The sequence below is a fragment of the Pecten maximus genome, chromosome 3 (genome assembly GCF_902652985.1).
Source record: "Pecten maximus chromosome 3, xPecMax1.1, whole genome shotgun sequence".
NCBI lineage: Eukaryota > Metazoa > Mollusca > Bivalvia > Pectinida > Pectinidae > Pecten > Pecten maximus.
This window is the reverse complement of record NC_047017.1, coordinates 47447765-47472480: the sequence shown is the minus strand read 5'-3', so window position 1 is coordinate 47472480 and position 24716 is coordinate 47447765. Positions and strand designations below refer to the sequence as shown.

Sequence of the window (24716 nt, the reverse complement as noted above, 5' to 3'; positions counted from 1 at the left end):
GCATATGGCAAATTGTTCAGCTGATAAGATTTGTTGCATTCAGGGGTACATTATACATTCAACTTGCTGTTCTGCCACAGATTTAATTATACCCAACAACAACTACTGGTAATTTATCATTTCGGTTAGATGCGTTAAACTTTAGGAGCATACAAAGAAAACAACTTAACCAATCTTTTAAAAAAAACGGAACCAATCTTTTGATACGTCCTGGATTTTTCCCTCGATAATTTGATCCTAACAAGGTAAGAGATCAGATATTTTTTTAGAAATTGATTCAAAATAATTTTTTGTATCCTGCAGTGCTCCTCCATTCTTTAATAACTCTGGAGGCCCCCTTGCCATTTGCCCCATATTTTCCAAAATGATCAACCAAAACTCACAAATTTCTTCAATTTTCTACGTTTTGGCCCATACGATTTCTGAAATCTTGTCATAATGGCCCATGATTTTTGGGTCCAGGGTGAACCCTGAATATGTATAGAATATTGTAAAACTGTATTAACTGTACACCACGTATCATTGTCCTTATATAAATGTGACCTCGTGTAACACACGTTAGTGTGTCAGAGTGCTATCAATAAAACATTGAAACCCTGATATGTTAGTTTAATGTATATATTGAGACCATCAGAATTAATTTATTTGTTACATTATAAGAGTTTTTCAGTCCTAGTTTCCTTCAAGATGCAAGATACAATACAAAGAAAAAGCATTTCATTGATTTACAGCATTATGACAATATTTCAGCTATTTTGAAATACAGTAGATGCCAATTAAACAAGAAATGATCACAGAATTGTATTGTTATAATAGATAATTGATAATGGAAAATTGTGACTTGATCAAAATGCACCAACAATGCTGAAGTAAGTCCTCTATCTTAATGTGAGATTATTTTGTGAAATTGGAGCCTGTTGTGTTACATTAACACCACAGTTTAAACTAACATACTCCAGCTAAGGTTCATAACCGAATGTTATAATGACAGTTATCACATATACACAAAGGGTGTGTAATGTACGGCATGTAAAGGCAGTAAGGTGTCAGTACTGTAGATACAGGGTACCCGTGTGTCTGTTATCAGGTAAACATGTTGAGTATCTATCTCTGACGCTCCATTATCTCATCATTATAGGATGGTTGTTAAATGTTGAATTAAGCTCACCAATTTTATTGTTTTTACCTGCGGATAACAAATTGCATTTTTTTTTTGTTCGAACACAGAAATATCTTCCAATTGCAGTTAAATGAAATTTGCTTTTTAGTGAGGTAAACATGTTTATGGATCAGGTAAATAATGAAGAAAAATGTACTGTAAGATAACAATGCTATTGACATCTGAGACCAGGACTTTGTTCACAATAGTTAAAACAATTATCAATAGTGATTTATGTGTCAAGCACTGTACATACCTGCTTATCACAGCGATGGAGGAAAACATGTACATGTGAGTGTGACTGGCTACCAGACAGGTATTCTGCCAAGAAATAATTAGGATTATACTACTATCTACCATCATCACATGCAATAGTGTCACAGAAAATATACAGAGTAAGTATGTTAATACCTATTGTTGATACATATTGTATATTATCATGTATTCAAAATGTATTTCTTTCTGTTATTTTAGTATTTAAAATTTCATCTTCCCATCAAATTTTATTGACATAAAAATGCATGGAGAAGTGTTCACAAAGGATGGTACCATGTTACTTGAGGGTGATGACATTGTCATTTTGCCCAAAGATGGTACCAAGTTTCCTGAGGGTGATGTCTTGTTGCCAAAGATGGTACCATGTTGCCTGAGGGTGATGTCTTGTTGCCCAAAGATGGTACCATGTTGCCTGAGGATGATATCATGTTGTCAAAGGAATATACCATGCTGCCTGAAGGTGATGCCATTTTCCCCAAGGATGGTACTTTATTATTGTAGGGTGATGTTATTTTGCCCAAGGATGGTACCACATTGCCTGATAGCGATGTCATTTTGCCCATGGATAGTACCATGTTGCCTGAGGGTGATGTCACATTGCCCAAGGATTGTTCTATGTTGTCTGAGGGTGATGTCATTTTGACCAAGGATTGTTCTATGTTGTCTGAGGGTGATGTCACATTGACCAAGGATTGTACTATGTTGTCTGAGGGTGATGCCACATTGACCAAGGATTGTTCTATGTTGTCTGAGGATGATGTCACATTGACCAAGGATCGTTCTATGTTGTCTGAGGATGATGTCACATTGACCAAGGATTGTTCTATGTTGTCTGAGGATGATGTCACATTGACCAAAGATTGTTCTATGTTGTCTGAGGGTGATGTCACATTGACCAAAGATTGTTCTATGTTGTCTGAGAATGATGTCACATTGCCCAAGGATTGTTCTATGTTGTCTGAGGGTGATGTCACATTGACCAAGGATTGTTCTATGTTGTCTGAGGATGATGTCACATTGCCCAAGGATTGTACAATGTTACCCTAGAGTGTCATGTTGCCAAAGGATGTTACCATGTTGTCAAATGGTGATGTTATGTTGAACTTGTATCTAGTTAGAAAGTCATATTTTTTTCTTGATATATCTTTAATGTTTTTGAATGTTTTAATGCAAACCACATAATTCCTAGATTAATGATCTGTTGTGGGTAGCAGGTACCCTGTAACTCAGTTGTGTCAACAGAATGGGACACCAACGGCAATTCTTCACCGGACTACTGGTGAGTGTTTACGTTTCTTAGTCATAAACAAACCAAATAAAGGAAGTAATATCTATGTATGTGTCTTATCGTCTATTTGATAAAAGTAAGATATGTTGATATTCTCTGAATATATGTTTAGGTATTATATAGGAGGAGGATCATATATTATATATATATTATGTATTATATATATAGGAGGAGGATCATATATTATATATATATTATGTATTATATATATAGGAGGAGGATCAAGTCTTTGACACTGAGTGATTCTTTGAAAACTGACCTAAATTTTTGAGACGTGTGTTTGGAAATCTTTGCCATAAAAAGTGAAAATTTTGGCTATGAAAAAACTTAAATAAGTGTACAAACTTACTCAAAAGAAATGACTTTGTCAGTGTGGGAATTCCTTTGTTGGTGTTGTACAAATATATATACGCTAAAAAAAAGTCTTTGTCAGGTAGCTTAATAATTGTGGGAAAGCTCTGTTAATTTGAATTTGACCTTTCAGACCATCTAAACCTTTATTTCGGAGTTTTAATTTGTAATGGTATAGAACGATTCCACAAATATTGGGGAAAAAATCAAACATAAATATAGTCCCTGGTTGTTGTAGAAAACACTCTGGTCAGGTAACACAGGTTTTAACAGGAATTAAACCCCACTGGTCAGGTAACACAGGTTTTAACAGGAATTAAACCCCACTGGTCAGGTAACACAGGTTTTGACAGGAATTAAACCCCACTGGTCAGGTAACACAGGTTTTAACAGGAATTAAACCCCACTGGTCAGGTAACACAGGTTTTAACAGGATTTAAACCCCACTGGTCAGGTAACACAGGTTTTTACAGGAATTAAACCCCACTGGTCAGGTAACACAGGTTTTAACAGGAATTAAACCCCACTGGTCAGGTAACACAGGTTTTAACAGGATTTAAACCCCACTGGTCAGGTAACACAGGTTTTTACAGGAATTAAACCCCACTGGTCAGGTAACACAGGTTGTAACAGGAATTAAACCTCACTGGTCAGGTAACACAGGTTTTTACAGGAATTAAACCCCACTGGTCAGGTAACACAGGTTTTAACAGGGATTAAACCCCACTGGTCAGGTAACACAGGTTTTAATGGGAATTAAACCCCACTGGTCAGGTAACACAGGTTTTTACAATTCTCCCTCAAACCTTTTATGATGATGTTTTATAAATATAGGCAAAACATCAACTAACTGGTGATGACATGCAGACGATATTTATCTGATATAGGAAACATCAACTTGCTGTTGTGGACATTCAGACAATATTGACCTAATACAGGAGAAAAAGTACAGAATTTGCTCAATCATTATCATGTAGTATTCTGTACTTTTTAACAGGTTAAGATGTTACTGGGATACATGTATATACCATGGACAGGTTAAGATGTTACTTGGTTACATGTATAACCATGTACAGGTTAAGATGTTGCTGGGATACATGTATAACCATGGACAGGTTAAGATGTTACTAAGATACATGTATATACCATGGACAGGTTTAGATGTTACTGGGATACATGTATAACCATGGACAGGTTAAGATGTTACTTGGTTACATGTATAACCATGGACAGGTTAAGATGTTACTGGGATACATTATATACCATGGACAGGTTAAGATGTTACTGGGATACATTATATACCATGGACAGGTTAAGATGTTACTGGGATACATGTATAACCATGGACAGGTTAAGATGTTACTGGGATACATGTATATACCATGGACAGGTTAATATGTTACTGGGATACATGTATAACCATGGACAGGTTAAGATGTTACTGGGGTACATGTATATACCATGGACAGGTTAAGATGTTACTGGGGTACATGTATAACCATGGACAGGTTAAGATGTTACTGGGGTACATGTATATACCATAGACAGGTTAAGATGTTACTGGGATACATGTATATACCATGGACAGGTTAAGATGTTACTGGGATACATGTATAACCATGGACAGGTTAAGATGTTACTGGGGTACATGTATATACCATGGACAGGTTAATATGTTACTGGGATACATGTATAACCATGGACAGGTTAAGATGTTACTGGGATACATGTATAACCATGGACAGGTTAAGATGTTACTGGGATACATGTATATACCATGGACAGATTAAGGTGTTACTGGGATACATGTATAACTATGGACAGGTTAAGATGTTACTGGGATACATGTATAACCATGGACAGGTTAAGATGTTACTGGGATACATGTGTAACCATGGACAGGTTAAGATGTTACTGGGGTACATGTATATACCATGTACAGGTTAAGATGTTACTGGGATACATGTATATACCATGGACAGGTTAAGATGTTACTTGGTTACATGTATAACCATGGACAGGTTAAGATGTTACTTGGTTACATGTATAACCATGGACAGGTTAAGATGTTACTGGGATACATGTATAACCATGGACAGGTTAAGATGTTACTGGGGTACATGTATATACCATGTACAGGTTAAGATGTTACTGGGATACATGTATATACCATGGACAGGTTAAGATGTTCCTGGGATACATGTATAACCATGGACAGGTTAAGATGTTACTGGGATACATGTATATACCATGGACAGGTTAAGATGTTACTGGGATACATGTATAACCATGGACAGGTTAAGATGTTACTGGGATATATGTATAACCATGGACAGGTTAAAATGTTTCTGGGATACATGTTGAAATCTTAACATGCAATATTGGCTACATTAAAGTACCCAAAACACTGAAATACAACGTAGTCAAAAATTTGCTAATGATGTGAAAAATAAAAAGACATTGTCAAGTTAATTTTTTCATTGCACTATAATCTTTATTTTTTGTCCTTCTCTACTGTATTTTAGATGTGTATGTTGATACATCATATAACAGCCAGTGTAGGACAAACATCCAAGGGGATGACGGTTAGAACATCTGGAACAGGAAATTCAAGTTCGACTCCAAAAACAACTCATGTTACTCCAAGTTCCACTCCAAAAACAACTCCATCTTCCCCACATGTTACTCCAAGTTCTACTCCAAAAACAACTGCATCTTCCCCACATGTTACTCCAAGTTCTAGTCCAAAAACAACTCCATCTTCCCCACATGTTACTCCAAGTTCTACTCCAAAAACAACTCCATCTTCCCCACATGTTACTCCAAGTTCTAGTCCAAAAACAACTCCATCTTCCCCACATGTTACTCCAAGTTCTACTCCAAAAACAACTCCATCTTCCCCTCATGTTACTCCCAGTTCTACTCCAAAAACAACTCCATCTTCCCCACACGTAACTCCAAGTTCTACTCCAAAAACAACTCCATCTTCCCCACATGTTACTCCAAGTTCTACTCCAAAAACAACTCCATCTTCCCCACATGTAACTCCAAGTTCTACTCCAAAAACAACTCCATCTTCCCCACATGTTACTCCAAGTTCTAGTCCAAAAACAACTCCATCTTCCCCACATGTTACTCCAAGTTCTACTCCAAAAACAACTCCATCTTCCTCACATGTTACTCCAAGTTCTACTCCAAAAACAACTCCATCTTCCTCACATGTAACTCCAAGTTCTACTCCAAAAGCAACTCCATCTTCCCCACATGTTACTCCAAGTTCTACTCCAAAAACAACTCCATCTTCCCCACATGTAACTCCCAGTTCTACTCCAAAAACAACTCCATCTTCCCCACATGTTACTCCAAGTTCTACTCCAAAAACAACTCCATCTTCCCCACATGTAACTCCAAGTTCTACTCCAAAAACAACTCCATCTTCCCCACATGTTACTCCCAGTTCTACTCCAAAAACAACTCCATCTTCCCCACATGTAACTCCAAGTTCTACTCAAAAAACAACTCCATCTTCCCCACATGTTACTCCAAGTTCTAGTCCAAAAACAACTCCATCTTCCCCACATGTAACTCCAAGTTCTACTCCAAAAACAACTCCATCTTCCCCACATGTTACTCCAAGTTCTACTCCAAAAACAACTCCATCTTCCCCACATGTAACTCCAAGTTCTACTCCAAATATGACTCCATCCAAACCCGGATCATCTACTGTAACAGGCACCACACCAGCATCCAGTCCAGTGTCAGGTAATTCCTAAATTATCCTGTAAAAAACTATGATGTATTCCATCTCTCATTCTTACAATGTATATATTACAACAAATACTATTATCCATGGTATACTTTTCTTATAAGCCGTAAATTACTGTGTCTGTGCCTGTGAATATATATCTCAAGCTGTCAAATAAAAATTATCATGAGAAGTTAAAATCATGGAATCAAGTGGATTTTGTTTCCAGGGAAGGTGACAATTACGGAAGTGTACTATAACCTGCCTCAAAGTGATCACCCTGATGACCTGCCAGAGTTTATTGAGATTTATGGAGATAGGGATCTGTCCTTAAATGGTTATACCATCGTCCTGTTTGCTGGGGAGGACATGAAAGCTTTCTTGATTATCTCCCTTAATGGTTACAGGTGAGGCGTTTCTCATGGAAATGGAATATCATTATATTATTGTCCTTAGGGTATACTAAAGGACTTGTAGTAGGAACATCACATCTACTTGTTGTTAACAGTTTAAAACAGTAAAGAAATCGTTGACTGATCACGAGGAAAAAAATCCATTGAATCTTAGGAAAAAAATACTTTTAGATATATAATATACAGCAGTGTGACTTGGACACTAAATTCTTGAATCCTTTCACTAGACTTGGACATGTTCTTAATCCACCTAAGTTTAAGGAATATATTACCGGGTAATATCAGTTGAATTCTCATAATCAGATAAAGCTAGAGAGTGAAATATGCTTAAGGAAATGTTTTATTGTTAAAAGGTCTTCCCTGAGCTAATCATTTAATAAATTGCAGAAAAATTAAATAGAAATGGAACTATGGTCATAATCACACATAGATGACAATGGTCTTGTCTCACAGTTTAAATCACAATATAGAAAATCCTTCCATTACAGTCTTCCGCGTACCAATGCAGCATTTTTGATATCCACATTCAACGCTTCATTCGGACCAGATTTAATACTGACCAACAAATCCCTGACAGGTCCAAACGGTGATATTACCATGGTTACATTATACAAGAATGAGAGTTCTTCCTTCACAATGGACAGTACCCCGTCCCGTGATGGTCTGGTGGATTATGTAGTGTATAGTTCTGGCGCCTCTGACATGCCATCAGCCATTCGTGACTGGAGTTCTGGATTTAAGGCCGTGGTCAAAGACAGTCAATACCCTTATGAATCGGTCAGTCGATGTTTCAGTGATGAACCTGACAATCAACGAGCTTTTACTCTCTCTCTTCCAACACCAGGTAAATAAAATGTTCCACCAGGTAAGTAAAATATTCCTGGTGTTGGAACATTTTAATTTAAGTAAAAATGTTCCAACACCAGGTAAGTAAAAATGTTCCAACACCAGGTAAGTAAAAATGTTCCAACACCAGGTAAGTAAAAATGTTCCAACACCAGGTAAGTAAAATGTTCCAACACCAGGTAAGTAAAAATGTTCCAACACCAGGTAAGTAAGATGTTCATTCAAATTGTTGGTACATTTTAGTACTATATCATCTCCTTCTTTTAAGAAGGCAGCAGGACAATGGCTATCATCACAAAGACAATGGCAACAGAACAATGACTATCATCACAAAGACAATGGCAACAGAACAATGACTACCATCACAGAGACAATGGCAACAGAACAATGACTATCATCACAATGGCCATAGAACAATGACTATCATCACAGAGACAATAGCAACAGAACAATGACTATCATCACAGACCATTGCCATAGAACAATGACTATCATCACAGAGAAAATGGCAACAGAACAATGACTACCATCACAGAGACAATCGCCATAGAACAATGACTATCATCACAGAGACAATGGCCATAGAACAATGACTATCATCACAGAGACAATGGCCACAGAAAAATGACTATCATCACGGACAATGGCCATAGAACAATGACTATCATCACAATGGCTATAGAACAATGACCATCATCACAATGGCCATAGAACAATGACTATCATCACAATGGCCATAGAAAAAATAACTACCATCACCGAGACAATCGCCATAGAACAATGACTATCATCACAGAGACAATGGCCATAGAACAATGACTATCAGCACAGACAATGGCAACAGAACAATGACTATCACCACAGAGACAATGGCAACAGAACAATGACTATCATCACAAAGACAATGGCAACAGAACAATGACTACCATCACAGAGACAATGGCAACAGAACAATGACTATCATCACAATGGCCATAGAACAATGACTTTCATCACAGAGACAATGGCAACAGAACAATGACTATCATCACAGACAATTGCCATAGAACAATGACTATCATCACAGAGAAAATGGCAACAGAACAATGACTACCATCACAGAGACAATCGCCATAGAACAATGACTATCATCACAGAGACAATGGCTATAGAACAATGACTATCATCACAGAGACAATGGCCACAGAACAATGACTATCATCACGGACAATGGCCATAGAACAATGACTATCATCACAATGGCTATAGAACAATGACCATCATCACAATGGCCATAGAACAATGACTATCATCACAATGGCCATAGAACAATAACTACCATCACCGAGACAATCGCCATAGAACAATGACTATCATCACAGAGACAATGGCCATAGAACAATGACTATCATCACAGACAATGGCAACAGAACAATGACTATCACCACAGAGACAATGGCAACAGAACAATGACTTTCATCACAGACAATGGCAACAAAACAATGACTATCATCACAAAGACAATGGCAACAAAACAATGACTATCATCACAGAGACAAAGGCAACAGAACAATGACTATCATCACAATCGCCATAGAATAATGACTATCATCACATTGGCTATAGAACAATGACTTTCATCACATTGGCTATAGAACAATGACTATCATCACAATGGCCAAAGAACAATGACTATCATCACATTGGCTATAGAACAATGACTTTCATCACAATGGCCAAACATTGTTGCCATTTAACCAAAAGTTTCGGTCTCCTACACCAGGGAGATGATTACACTGTGAGATATTTATTTGATGATAATCAATTATGGGTTTGCCATCCATTGAATGGCCCCAGCCATTTTGTATGGGGTCTTATTGTAGCAGCTGGTGGCTTATTGAAGAATATATGGGAAGCTGTTTCCTGCCACCATAATAACAGCGGGAGGTCTATGTATGTGTTGTTGTATTCTATTTCGGGTAGTTATGTGTTTTACATTTCCTTTCACTGATGAAGACTGTGCTCAGATAAGGTGAGGGGTCGGCTTTATCCTACTTCCTGTCAAGTCCTGCCCTTTCGTTGACACGGTTGGGCAAGCACCTTGCATTGGACTGTCATACTCAGATCCTTGGTCTGTAGGCACTTTGAAGCCACAATGTCTGGTCATATGCTAAATACATGTTCATTAGATTTATTACTATTGCTCTATGCGGTTTAAGAAAGATCCTTCTGTTGTTTTTTTTGAGAAATAGCTCTTACAAGAAACGATATAGGAGAGATGGACCATGGATGATAATCATCTAGGTGCTGATTGGCTAATCAAAACCAGAAAATAGCCAGCTAGTATAGAGAAGAAATGTGGCAGGACTTTCTTAACCTTACTTTATATATACATTTATTTATAAAGGGGAAAAAAATGCCTGTGACCTCCGAGACAATTATCCAACTATCAACGAAGTTGGCCATCTTGGAAAACATCACACATGTTTCATCGAAATCCAGTTTGCCAGCAAAGCATCACAAGCTCTGAACTCCATCTTCCTGGCTATCTACAGTCAGGCCAGTACGACAGGCCACTCCATACAAAATGTGACCTTTGACCTGTGGAATGAGAGAATCAATGAGAGTGGCTATTACCTCTTGAGTGGTAGGTCTAACGGATCCCTGACTTTGGATTGTGACAAGACTTTTGTGGATGGAACCATTGTTATAGTACTGTATCAGGTAATTATACAGAATATGGAATTTTCAAGATTTTTTTAATTCTTTCCCTCTGCATGGTGACACTGAGAATATTCAAAAACATTTATGTTTCTCCAAATTCTTTAATTTGAGCTCTCAAGTCAGTGCAATAATGCTGTAACATTTCAATAAATGACTGAAACAAAATCTTTATGCCGACTTTCAGAACAGATATTCAGATTTTCTAAGGCATTAAAATCAACATATTCTGCTACCAATAGTGAAAGGTTTGTATTAGAGATGTGACATACATCTGAACAATACTACTTATAGCTTAAATGGTTATAACAAGCGACCAGTCTGGCATGAAAGACGATTGTCTATATACCTTAAAGGACTACATACCTTAAAGATAGGTTTTATATTAGTCCCCAAACAAAGGAGGGAGGACTATATACCTGATAGATAGGTTTTATATTAGTCCCCCAGTAAAGGAGGGAGGACTATATACCAGATAGATAGGTTATATATTAGTCCCCCAGTAAAGGAGGGAGGACTATATACCTGATAGATAGGTTATATATTAGTCCCCCAGTAAAGGAGGGAGGACTATATACCTGATAGATAGGTTATATATTAGTCCCCCAGTAAAGGAGGGAGGACTATATACCTGATAGATAGGTTATATATTAGTCCCCCAGTAAAGGAGGGAGGACTATATACCTGATAGATAGGTTTTATATTAGTCCCCAAACAAAGAAGGGAGGACTATATACCTGATAGATAGGTTTTATATTAGTCCCCCAGTAAAGGAGGGAGGACTATATACCAGATAGATAGGTTATATATTAGTCCCCCAGTAAAGGAGGGAGGACTATATACCTGATAGATAGGTTATATATTAGTCCCCCAGTAAAGGAGGGAGGACTATATACCTGGTAGATAGGTTATATATTAGTCCCCAGTAAAGGAGGGAGGACTATATACCTGATAGATAGGTTATATATTAGTCCCCAGTAAAGGAGGGAGGACTATATACCTGATAGATAGGTTATATATTATTCCCCAGTAAAGGAGGGAGGACTATATACCTGATAGATAGGTTTAATATTAGTCCCCCAGTAAAGGAGGGAGGACTATATACCTGATAGATAGGTTATATATTAGTCCCCCAGTAAAGGAGGGAGGACTATATACCTGATAGATAGGTTTAATATTAGTCCCCCAGTAAAGGAGGGAGGACTATATACCTGATAGATAGGTTATATATTAGTCCCCCAGTAAAGGAGGGAGGACTATATACCTGATAGATAGGTTTTATATTAGTCCCCCAGTAAAGGGGGGAGGACTACATACCTGATAGATAGGTTATATATTAGTCCCCCAGTAAAGGAGGGAGGACTATATACCTGATAGATAGGTTATATATTAGTCCCCAGTAAAGGAGGGAGGACTACATACCTGATAGATAGGTTTTATATTAGTCCCCAGTAAAGGAGGGAGGACTATATACCTGATAGATAGGTTTTATATTAGTCCCCCAGTAAAGGAGGGAGGACTATATACCTGATAGATAGGTTTTATATTAGTCCCCCAGTAAAGGAGGGAGGACTATATACCTGATAGATAGGTTATATATTAGTCCCCCAGTAAAGGAGGGAGGACTATATACCTGATAGATAGGTTTTATATTAGTCCCCCAGTAAAGGAGGGAGGACTATATACCTGATAGATAGGTTTTATATTAGTCCCCCAGTAAAGGAGGGAGGACTATATACCTGATAGATAGGTTTTATATTAGTCCCCCAGTAAAGGAGGGAGGACTATATACCTGATAGATAGGTTTTATATTAGTCCCCAGTAAAGGGGGGAGGAATATATACCTGATAGATAGGTTTTATATTAGTCCCCAGTAAAGGAGGGAGGACTATATACCTGATAGATAGGTTTTATATTAGTCCCCAGTAAAGGGGGGAGGAATATATACCTGATAGATAGGTTATATATTAGTCCCCAGTAAAGGAGGGAGGACTATATACCTGATAGATAGGTTATATATTACTCCCCCAGTAAAGGAAGGAGGACTATATACCTGATAGATAGGTTTTATATTAGTCCCCAGTAAAGGAGGGAGGACTATATAACTGATAGATAGGTTTTATATTAGTCCCCCAGTAAAGGAGGGAGGACTATATACCTGATAGATAGGTTATATATTAGTCCCCAAGTAAAGGAGGGAGGACTATATACCTGATAGATAGGTTATATATTAGTCCCCAGTAAAGGAGGGAGGACTATATACCTGATAGATAGGTTATATATTAGTCCCCAGTAAAGGAGGGAGGACTATATACCTGATAGATAGGTTTTATATTAGTCCCCAGTAAAGGAGGGAGGACTATATACCTGATAGATAGGTTATATATTAGTCCCCAGTAAAGGAGGGAGGACTATATACCTGATAGATAGGTTATATATTAGTCCCCCAGTAAAGGAAGGAGGACTATATACCTGATAGATAGGTTTTATATTAGTCCCCAGTAAAGGAGGGAGGACTATATACCTGATAGATAGGTTATATATTAGTCCCCAGTAAAGGAGGGAGGACTATATAACTGATAGATAGGTTATATATTAGTCCCCAGTAAAGGAGGGAGGACTACATACCTGATAGATAGGTTTTATATTAGTCCCCCAGTAAAGGAGGGAGGACTATATACCTGATAGATAGGTTTTATATTAGTCCCCAGTAAAGGAGGGAGGACTATATACCTGATAGATAGGTTTTATATTAGTCCCCCAGTAAAGGAGGGAGGACTATATACCTGATAGATAGGTTTTATATTAGTCCCCCAGTAAAGAAGGGAGGACTATATACCTGATAGATAGGTTTTATATTAGTCCCCAGTAAAGGAGGGAGGGCTATATACCTGATAGATAGGTTTTATATTAGTCCCCCAGTAAAGGAGGGAGGACTATATACCTGATAGATAGGTTATATATTAGTCCCCCAGTAAAGGAGGGAGGACTATATACCTGATAGATAGGTTTTATATTACTCCCCCAGTAAAGGAGGGAGGACTATATACCTGATAGATAGGTTTATATTAGTCCCCCAGTAAAGGAGGGAGGACTATATACCTGATAGATAGGTTTTATATTAGTCCCCCAGTAAAGGAGGGATTGTATTATGTTTTTCCATCCTTCTTAACTTTAGCTTGTCTGTACTCTTTCTCCAATACTACTTGTCATTGACATTTCATATTTGGGACATCAGTTCACCTAGGTGAAGCAAGGTGTCATGTTTCAAAAGTAGGCCACTTTGACCTACATTTTGACCTTTGACCTACATCTGATTTGGGACTGTAATTTGCCAAAATGTCTTGTTCTGATATAAAGTTTTCTGTTTCTATAACCATTATGTACCTATTTACAGGTTCCAACAGACCTGAAACATTTCAACAAAGAGTTTTCTTGGAAGGACACATACCAGTACATTAAAGATGGCGTCACATTTAACGTCTCAGCTCCCCTGGATAAAAATCTGGCCAATATAGTGTTACCTAAGGCTGAGGAAGAGGGGTTCCCTTGGGTGTCTCTCCAGGAGAGGGCATCTCTCTTCTTGGTTTGTTTAACAAATACAAAATACATGTATTTAAATGTATATCAAATTTTCTTTGATGATAGTGATAATATTTTAGCTAGAGCTCTTGGTTCTCAACATTATTCATTTAATACATTTATGTCAATATAGTTTTGTTATGGCCTTTAGATTAACAGAGGTCATCATATCACATTTTATGTCTACACCAGGGATCAAACTTGGGACCTCTTACTAATCTTACTCTTAACCTTTTGAAAGTTCTTTCTGGCCGAGCTGTACGTTGTGGCTGATATTTACAATGATTACAAAACATTTTCATTGTCAATTTCTATTGGTTCATTTTGTTTAAAATTTTAACCATTTTTTGTCATTGTTACTACATTCCCCCTCCTTCCCTCCTTCCTTCCCTCCTTCCTTCCCTCCTTCCTTTCATCCTTCCACTATCTTGTCCAATCTCTATCTTCTACATTAAAACTTCATACCTTGGTGAGGTGGTGTGTCATGTGTGAAAACTAGGTCACTCTGACCTATATTTTGACCTCCCGATGAAATAGTGTAGTAAAGCCTAATTGTTCTGTTGTTCATCAATATGTGTTATTATTGTTATTTTAGTCAGGACAACAGTCCCTGTCTTCCTGTGGTCGATCCATCTACAATGTGACTGACCCAACTCCTGGAGGGCCTAACAACTGTCCTCTGATCCCATCAATAGTGCCCCCGGTCACCATGACAACAACGCACCATACTGTGAAGCCAAATCATGTCTACATCAACGAGGTTACATACTCCGCCAAAAACAGTGAAGAATACATCGAGTTCAAGGGTAAAAAAAGTTAGATAAATAGAGTTCAAAGGTTAAATAATAGCTTGATTAAACATTAGCTAAAAATAATTCATTAATGAGTTCACTACAGCAAGAAATATAAAAATTTTATTTCAAAGGCAAAATGTATTTTAACAATAATATCAATATTGGGAGAAAATATGTATTGTGTATGAAGCTTTTTTTGAGGTGCTATTTTTTTGCTCTAGGTGGTAGGATTTAGGAAAATTCAACAATGCAGAGACAAATTTAAGTGTCGTTATTGTAAACCATAGAAATCAGTGCTTCAATAACAAACAGTCCCCTCTATAATCAAAGATGTATAAATAGTAAGTTCTGAATGTAAATAACTGCCTGAATATAAGTGTCTTTATGCAATTAATAAAAAGATATTGCATTGATTTAATGCTGTATACAGTAATTATTTTTATGTCCACACCATGACAGAAAACTTACCTGAATGTTACAGGAGATATACAGGGAGACTTCAGTCACTACTACATCATTCTGTTTAACACCTGTACGGGGAAAAAAATCGGAGGTGTTCCTCTTAATCACACCTTAGATCAGAAGGGATTTCTACAGTTTAATCATACTTCTACACACACCTTCTCAGAGGTAAGATGATCACACCTCAGAGGTAAGATAATCACACCTTCTCAGAGGTAAGATAACCACACCTTCTCAAAGGTAAGATAATCACACCTCAGAGGTAAGATAATCACACCTCAGAGGTAAGATAATCACACCTCAGAGGTAAGATAATCACACCTTCTCAGAGGTAAGATAACCACACCTTCTCAAAGGTAAGATAATCACACCTCAGAGGTAAGATAATCACACCTCCTCAAAGGTAAGATAATCACACCTCAGAGGTAAGATAATCACACCTTCTCAGAGGTAAGATAATCACACATTCTCCGAGGTAAGATAATCACACCTCAGAGGTAAGATAATCACACACCCTCAAAGGTAAGATAATCACACCTCAGAGGTAAGATAATCACACCCCCTCAAAGGTAAGATAATCACACCTTCTCAGAGGTAAGATAATCACACCTCAGAGGTAAGATAATCACACCCCCTCAAAGGTAAGATAATCACACCTCAGAGGTAAGATAATCACACCCCCTCAAAGGTAAGATAATAAACGTTCTCAGAAGTAAGACAGTCACACCGCCTACGTAAGATAATCACACCTCAGAGGTAAGATAATCACACCTTCTCAGAGATAAGATAATCACACCTCAGAGGTAAGATAATCACACCTCAAAGGTAAGATAATCACACCTCAGGGGTAAGATAATCACACCTCAGAGGTAAGATAATCACACCCCCTCAAAGGTAAGATAATCACACCTTCTCCGAGGTAAGATAATCACACCTCAGAGGTAAGATAATCACACCTCAGAGGTAAGATAATCACACCTCTCAGAGGTAAGATAATCACACCTTCTCAAAGGTAAGATAATCACACCTTCTCAAAGGTAAGATAATCACACCTTCTCAGAGGTAAGATAATCACACCTTCTCAGAGTTAAGATAATCACACCTTCTCAGAGTTAAGATAACCACACCTTCTCAGAGGTAAGATAATCACACCTTCTCAGAGTTAAGATAATCACACCTTCTCAGAGGTAAGATAATCACACCTTCTCAAAGGTAAGATAATCACACCTCAGAGGTAAGATAATCACGCCTCAGAGATAAGATAATCACACCTTCTCAAAGGTAAGATAATCACACCTTCTCAAAGGTAAGATAATCACACCTTCTCAGAGGTAAGATAATCACACCTTCTCAGAGTTAAGATAATCACACCTTCTCAGAGGTAAGATAATCACACCTTCTCAGAAGTAAGACAGTCACACCTTCTCAGAGATAAGATAATCACACCTCAGAGGTAAGATAATCACGCCTTCTCAAAGGTAAGATAATCACACCACCTCAGAGGTAAGATAATCACACCACCTCAGAGGTAAGATAATCACGCCTTCTCAGAGGTAAGATAATCACACCTTCTCAGAGTTAAGATAATCACACCTTCTCAGAGGTAAGATAATCACACCTTCTCAAAGGTAAGATAATCACGCCTCAGAGGTAAGATAATCACGCCTCAGAGATAAGATAATCACACCTTCTCAAAGGTAAGATAATCACACCTTCTCAAAGGTAAGATAATCACACCTTCTCAGAGGTAAGATAATCACACCTTCTCAGAGTTAAGATAATCACACCTTCTCAGAGGTAAGATAATCACACCTTCTCAGAAGTAAGACAGTCACACCTTCTCAGAGATAAGATAATCACACCTCAGAGGTAAGATAATCACGCCTTCTCAAAGGTAAGATAATCACACCACCTCAGAGGTAAGATAATCACACCACCTCAGAGGTAAGATAATCACGCCTTCTCAAAGGTAAGATAATCACACCTTCTCAGAGGCAAGATAATCACACCTTCTCAGAGGTAAGATAATCACACCTTCCCAGAGGTAAGATAATCACACCTCCTCAAAGGTAAGATAATCACCCCTCCTCAAAGGTAAGATAATCACACCTTCTCAGAGGTAAGATAATCACACCTCAAAGGTAAGATAATCACACCTTCTCAGAGGTAAGATAATCACGCCTTCTCAGAGGTAAGATAATCACACCTTCTCAGTGGTAAGATAATCACACCTCAGAGGTAAGATAATCACACCTCAGTGGTAAGATAATCACACCTTCTCAGAGTAAAGATAACCACACCTTCTCAGAGGTAAGATAATCACACCTCAGAGGTAAGATAATCACACCTTCTCAGAGGTAAGATAATCACACATTCTCAGAGGTAAGATAATCACACCTTCTCAGAGTTAAGATAACCACACCACCTCAGAGGTAAGATAATCACACCTTCTCAGAGTTAAGATAACCACATCTTCTCAGTGGTAAGATAACCACACCTTCTCAGAGTTAAGATAACCACACCTCAGAGGTAAGATAATCACACCTTCTCAGAGTTAAGATAACCACATCTTCTCAGAGGTAAGATAACCACACCTTCTCAGAGGTAAGATAATCACACCTCAGATGTAAGATAATCACACCTCAGAGGTAAGATAATCACACCTCCTCAAAGGTAAGATAATCATACCTTCTCAGAGGTAAGATAATCACACCTCAGAGGTAAGATAATCACACCTCAAAGGTAAGATAATCACACCTCAGAGGTAAGATAATCACACCTTCTCAGAGGTAAGATAATCACACCTCAGAGGTAAGATAATCACACCTTCTCATAGGTAAGATTATATGGGAACTCTACATTAAGTGATAGCACAATCCGAGCATGAATGTGAATTAGGTGAGTTGTCTTTAGGTAGGTATATTATCCTCTACGTGACAGAACTAATGATCTGATCAAGAACGACTTTATATTTACATATCTAAGAACATAATGAATGCATTATATAAGTAACACCTGTGGTCACTGGAATTGTTTGATGAGCTGGGTAGATATGTTTGGAGGATTGAAAGAGAAAAGTTATGTTATAACCCAAAAATGGGAAATGAAATGAATGATCTAGCAATGAAGTGTAGGCTTCAGGTTTGTTGGGTAGTTGTCACTAGCATATCAGCCATATTAACTTACCTATGTTATTTACTTTAATAAACCTGTTGGTCCCTCAGACGTTAAAGCACACCGGCAGTATAGCTTTGGGATTGTACACAAATAATGTGGCCACCATCAATGTCACCCAGGGGCTCTTGGATGCAATCGTCATGAAGACCAGTACGAATGGAGACTGTCCATCCTTGTCATTTTCTCTGAAGTACCTGACACCAAATGTGATGAAACCTGTTGTCTTGAGCAAAAAGTAAGATTCCCTGTAATGGTATGTTGAGATAGCTCAGCTGACCCCTAGTTAAAAGTTTGAAGGTTTGAAGACTGTACTGACAGATATATTTGTCCTATTACAAACTAGTACCTGTTACCAGCACTTCATGTGATAGTGAGGATCAATATGTCTTCAGGGGGAGAGTAATCTTAGTGGTAATTCATGGCCTCACTGTCAATCTATCCGATCAGTAAATATTAATTACGCAGAGAAATATATAAAATTCTTCATCACAGTTTGAAAGTATTTATGAACGTACTGGCATGCAATATTAATGAAATACAGTGAATACAGAAACAAAGGCATCACAAAGTTGAGGATATTTGTGTGTTGATGATAATGTGTTCACTATGACCAGCCACACCCAGCACCTCAGAATCATTCACACCCCAGCACCTTAGAATTCTAAACGCAGCAGGCACGCCCAACACCTCCAAATTCTTAACACAGCAGGCACGCCCAACACCTCAGAATTCTAAACGCGAAGTCCCACTCAGAATTCTAAACGCGAAGTCCCACTCAGAATTCTAAACACAAAGTCGCACCAACATTATCAGACAGAACATTATATCAGTCCATGATTTGCCTTTGGCCCTGGGACAATATCACAGATCACGGCCTAATAATTACACCAATATGATATCAGCTGAGTAAAAACACTACACTATGTACAACACCAACTTGTAACTTGAACACTTTGTATGTTGTGTTTGGTCCTGTTACAGTATAACACATGCTCTACTGTATATCAGTAAGAAATGATAATATAATTAACAGTGTATTGTCACAAATTTCATGGTACGTTCTTTATGATTTATTCATATCAGTGACCTTGACAATGGGATGACCCTGAGTCGATGTTCTGGCAACCTTCGAAACTCTACCGCCTTTATGGTGACCAAGTTCCTGACGGAAAGTACTCCTGCGACAGAAAACATCTGTGAAACTCCAGTCCCACATGTACTTCCCTCCAAAACCAAAAGTCCGAGTAAGTACTAGTGTTAGTGAAATTTGTTTCTACACCATCATTCTCTTGTGTTTTCATGTGAGTTGACCACATTATATATATACTGTAATATCTCGGAATGAAGGTGTGTATCAAATTCAAATTAAGTTTTAAGTGACCTTTATTTTTTATTCACTGAGAAACAAGTTTCTAGGCCCTAATGTTTCCTAAAATTTCCAAATCTGTCCACTAAATTTATGTGATGTTACATGCATTTACATACATTGGCATCTGTGTGACCTTTCCTTTACTCATATTGACCTCTATGTGACCTTTACTTATGATGACCTCTGTATGACTTTTCCTCAAATTAATCTTGACCTCTGTGTGACCTTTCATTACTATAATATAAACATCTGTTTGACATTTATATACTCACATTGGCCTCTGTGCAACCTTTCCTTTACTTACATTGATCTCCATGTGACCTTTTCTTTTAATAACATTGACCACTATGTATTTTTTCACATAAAATGTACGGCTCTTGACCTAGGTATGACCTTTCCTTTACTTACAGTGACCTTTGTGTGACCTTTCCTTATGTTGAGCTCTAATGTAACCTTTCCTTCACTTACATTGACCTCTTTGTTACCTTTCCTTAAATTGATGTCTGTGTGACCTCTACTTCCATTGACCTCTGTGACCTTTTCTTTACTTTCATTGACCTCTGTTTTACCTTTACTCACATTGACCTCTGTGTTATCTTTACTTACATTGACCTCTGTGTTATCTTTACTTACATTGACCTCTGTTCAACCTTTCCTTATATTGACCTCTGTGACCTTTTTTTTGCTTGCATTGACCTCTATGTTACCTTTACTTACATTGACCTCTGTGTTACCTTTACTTACATTGACCTCTGTGTGACCTACTTTCATTGACCTCTGTGACCTTTTCTTTACTTACATTGACCTCTGTGTTACCTTTACTTACATTGACCTCTCTGTGACCTTTCCTATATTGACCTCTGTGACCTTACAGATGCTGTGATGATTACTATAGCTGTGGTAGCTTCGTGTCTAGTCGTCTTCCTTCTCATCTTTGGTGTCCTTGTCGTCATTATGAAAAGGAAAAGAAGAGGAGTCCTGTAAGTATTGAGAAACTCTGTAGATAAAACCATGTGTCAACCTTAGTAAATAGCTGTAGATTTATAAAACCATCTATTTATGGGTCATCTAAAGAGGAAAATAGTGTTGAATATTAAAAACGAACAAATATCCAGAAATGCAAAAAACTAGTCATGTTATATACCAAAATGTTTGTCAGGAAATGTAGTTTCTCAAAATTATCAATAATTTGCTGTGAACAATTAAAAGTCACCCAATTAATGAGACCTGAAAAACAACCATACTGTTATGCTCACAATGTCTACAGCACACAATAAGAGCATTGACCCGATTGATATTATATACATATAACCTTTGATTGTATTTTGACAAAAATGATTGATGTGAAAAATATTACACAAATATGGCATATAAGGAGACATTTCAATTAATAAAATTGCTCCTAAAACTGAAGGATGTATTCGAGACAAAAAGTTAAACTGTGGAGTTTGGGAGTGGGACTTCAGAAATATGAGTACTTTATCTCAAATTCATTGGTTGAACAATTTTTCCTAAAAACAGTCTTCATGCCATGTTCAGAGTTCTTAATGGTGTTTAATAAGAGCTTGAAATGTCACCCTATATGCCATTTTTGTATAATATTATTTACAATCGACATTTGCATTTCATGTATACAAAGAAAATCAAACAGATTATCCTATTGTGTGTTATAAACATGAGCATTACGGCATGTGAGCTAACTGTATCTTCCCATGAAAAATGGATTTTGGTGGAAATTTACAAACAGCTTAACAAATAACATGTCAACATCGAGACCCATGGTATGCCATGATATATACTAACGATTGATCAAGTTACTTCTGTTCAGTTGCATCATAGTGATTTATAGACTTGTAAAATATCACTGGAGTTGCTATCAAGAATTTAAGATTAACCTTAGTTTAGGTAACTTTATTGATGACTTTGTTATTTAATGTAACAAAAATTCTTCTTAAAAAGTTCTATCAAAAAAAAATATCTGAGAAGTTTCAATCCTTTAATCTTATTAAACATAAACCTTCAGTGATATGACATTCACTATACAGCATATGACCTTGTGAAGGACATTCACTATATAGCACATGACCTTGTACAGGACATTCACTATACAGCACATGACCTTGTGAAGGACATTCACTATATAGCACATGACCTTGTGAAGGACATTCACTATACAGCACATGACCTTGTGAAGGACATTCACTATATAGCACATGACCTTGTGAAGGACATTCACTATACAGCACATGACCTTGTGAAGGACATTCACTATATAGCACATAACCTTGTACAGGACATTCACTATACAGCACATGACCTTGTGAAGGACATTCACTATATAGCACATGACCTTGTGAAGGACATTCACTATATAGCACATGACCTTGTGAAGGGCATTCACTATACAGCACATGACCTTGTGAAGGACATTCACTATATAACACATGACGTTGTGAAGGACATTCTCTATATAGCACATGACCTTGTGAAAGACATTCATTATATAGCATCTGACCTTGTGAAGGGCATTCGATTATATATAAAACATACCTTCATTTGCTGCAGACAATTTCGGCTAGCACTCCTGAATGAAAACAACGATGATGATGAATTGTTTACCAATGCTGATGGAGGACAAGATCTGATCAGCTTCAATACAGACGAAGATGCAACTTTTGATAACAAAACTTACTGAATGTAACTTGTTTTATTTATTTATGAACAATCCAATGTCGTGTTTATAAAATCTGACTTAGCTATCACACTCACCGGGATGCTTTTGAATGCTTTACTTCATATTAAATTAACATGAGTGTTTGGAACATTAATTTGTATAAAGATAAATGGATCTCGTATCCAAGTAATTTTATACAATTAATGTACTTAGACGAGGTGAATAACATAATTTTTAACCCAGAGATTGTGATATTAACCAACATGAAATGGGTGCAATACCATGAACCATAGGTTAATATCCATTTTAACTGGAGAGAAGACAATGATAACTTTGGTATAGAGTTGGTACCCTGTATACACTAGCATGATACTGGTACATGTAGACTGTATTCTCTCATCAATTACAGGTATTGAAATAATTGTTAATTTTTTAAATTTTATTTCTTCCTTGAAAATATTGATTAAACTGAGTTACTTGTTTATAAAATGAAAAAAAAGACAAAAAAAACTATCAATATGGTTTTCTGTGCATTCTCCACACATTTTCTACAATTAATAATATTTGTCATTTAAGGCTTTGTATAAATCTCTATTTAGCAGAGCCTTGTATGGATGTGTCGTTCATTTCAGGAAATTACTCTAAAATCTATAATGCTATTAATCGTATATCATCTTGTATAGTGCCATTGTAAACAATAGCCAGACATCACAAAATCAAGATGGACTCCTTGTGAGGTCAAGTCAGTACAAATATTAACCCAAATCATTATAGCTGTTCCCTAATCATAAAAGCAATATTTTACTGAAGTTAAAATAACATTTTTATCACATGATTTACCTGATCTGCCATGTACTGTGATAAAGTATTATGACTCAGTACTAACTATTAACTAGTATTGTCACATAACAAATGGTGCTATCTGATTTCCTAGCAGGTAACGTGTTTACATCTAATCATAATGTCATATCTTAACAGAAATGAACTTTAATACCAGATATTTTCACTGATTTCCCATCAATGTGAGTTAGATTGTGTAATGATGATTAGAATTTTACACATCAAGGTAGTGTAGAGTTTATAGAACTTGTTTTTTTTAATAAACTGCTATACTTTTCACTTAAATATGTCTCGGTTTTTTATGCCTGAAAATAAAATGTGATTGTTCAGTTAGTAGGAAAAACCCTCTGGACCTGGTGAGATGTCCTTTATAAAAATGTGTTTTCCTGTATAATCTGTAAATCTGTCATCCCAACACTGTAAATGTCTTTCAAATGTTTAACTGATTGTGTTTATATTCTGATGTTTGTTATTGTATGTACCAATATGGATTATCTCCCTTCGACTATATTATCAGCTTGGATAATTTCTATTCAATACATACAATTATGAAAATTAATTTAATTATTTACCAGCTTGTTGATTTTTTTTTATTTTGATCTAATTGTTACATATTAGTTTGTTGTTACCAATACATGTCATAATATTTATGATAAACATATCATTTTATTACGTTTACTGTATTTGACCTAATAAGTGCACTGTGCGCTTACAAAAAACACCAAGGGTGTGCTTATTAGGTTAAATACAGTATATGGTAAATTATTATCTTTGTATCATATACTGCGTGTTATTCATTACATGTATGAATTCATGTGCATCAATGCTCAAACAGATAAATTCATTTTTGTGGTGGCATTAATTTGTCATGGTATAAAACACACTTCAGAATAAAGGAACATGTCTTGATATATTTACATTTCTTGAAACAATGTTTTAAACAAGAAGCCCAGAGGGCCTGTATCATTAAAGGATGAATATAAATTATGCCAAAATCTTTCCATTAAATGATTTCAACAAGGATGTTGGAGGTCACCATC

General features: G+C 36.9%; 2 protein-coding genes across 3 annotated transcripts; both read left to right on the top strand.

The window, feature by feature from the left end:
• The first annotated feature begins 1394 nt into the window (after window positions 1–1394).
• On the top strand, window positions 1395–24716 carry LOC117324377 (cell wall protein DAN4-like). Of its 2 annotated transcripts, none has more exons than XM_033880197.1 (13): window positions 1395–1554; window positions 2650–2714; window positions 5600–6836; window positions 7049–7226; window positions 7721–8076; window positions 10465–10781; window positions 14176–14364; window positions 14956–15166; window positions 15636–15784; window positions 18841–19028; window positions 19877–20037; window positions 21037–21142; window positions 22728–24716. In XM_033880197.1, the coding sequence occupies exons 2-13, from the start codon at window positions 2679–2681 to the stop codon at window positions 22855–22857; spliced, it is 3258 nt and encodes a 1085-aa protein (XP_033736088.1). In that variant the 5' UTR covers window positions 1395–1554; window positions 2650–2678; the 3' UTR covers window positions 22858–24716. The 2 variants fall into 2 exon arrangements, with proteins under 2 accessions (XP_033736088.1, XP_033736089.1); XM_033880198.1 differs by having other exon boundaries at window positions 2647–2714.
• On the top strand, window positions 2009–2482 carry LOC117322788 (microtubule-associated protein 4-like). The gene has a single exon (XM_033877731.1). It carries the CDS (start codon window positions 2009–2011, stop codon window positions 2480–2482), a length of 474 nt encoding a protein of 157 aa, XP_033733622.1.

Excerpts from the sequence above, each read along its gene's own strand:
- LOC117324377 (XM_033880197.1), top strand. The coding sequence starts at position 2,679 with ATGGGACACCAACGGCAATTCTTCACCGGACTACTG. Across the intron at positions 19,029-19,876 it reads CCTGTTGTCTTGAGCAAAAA|TGACCTTGACAATGGGATGA; the intron begins GTAAGATTCCCT and ends TATTCATATCAG. Across the intron at positions 21,143-22,727 it reads AGGAAAAGAAGAGGAGTCCT|ACAATTTCGGCTAGCACTCC; the intron begins GTAAGTATTGAG and ends CATTTGCTGCAG.
- LOC117322788 (XM_033877731.1), top strand. The coding sequence starts at position 2,009 with ATGTTGCCTGAGGGTGATGTCACATTGCCCAAGGATTGTTCTATGTTG.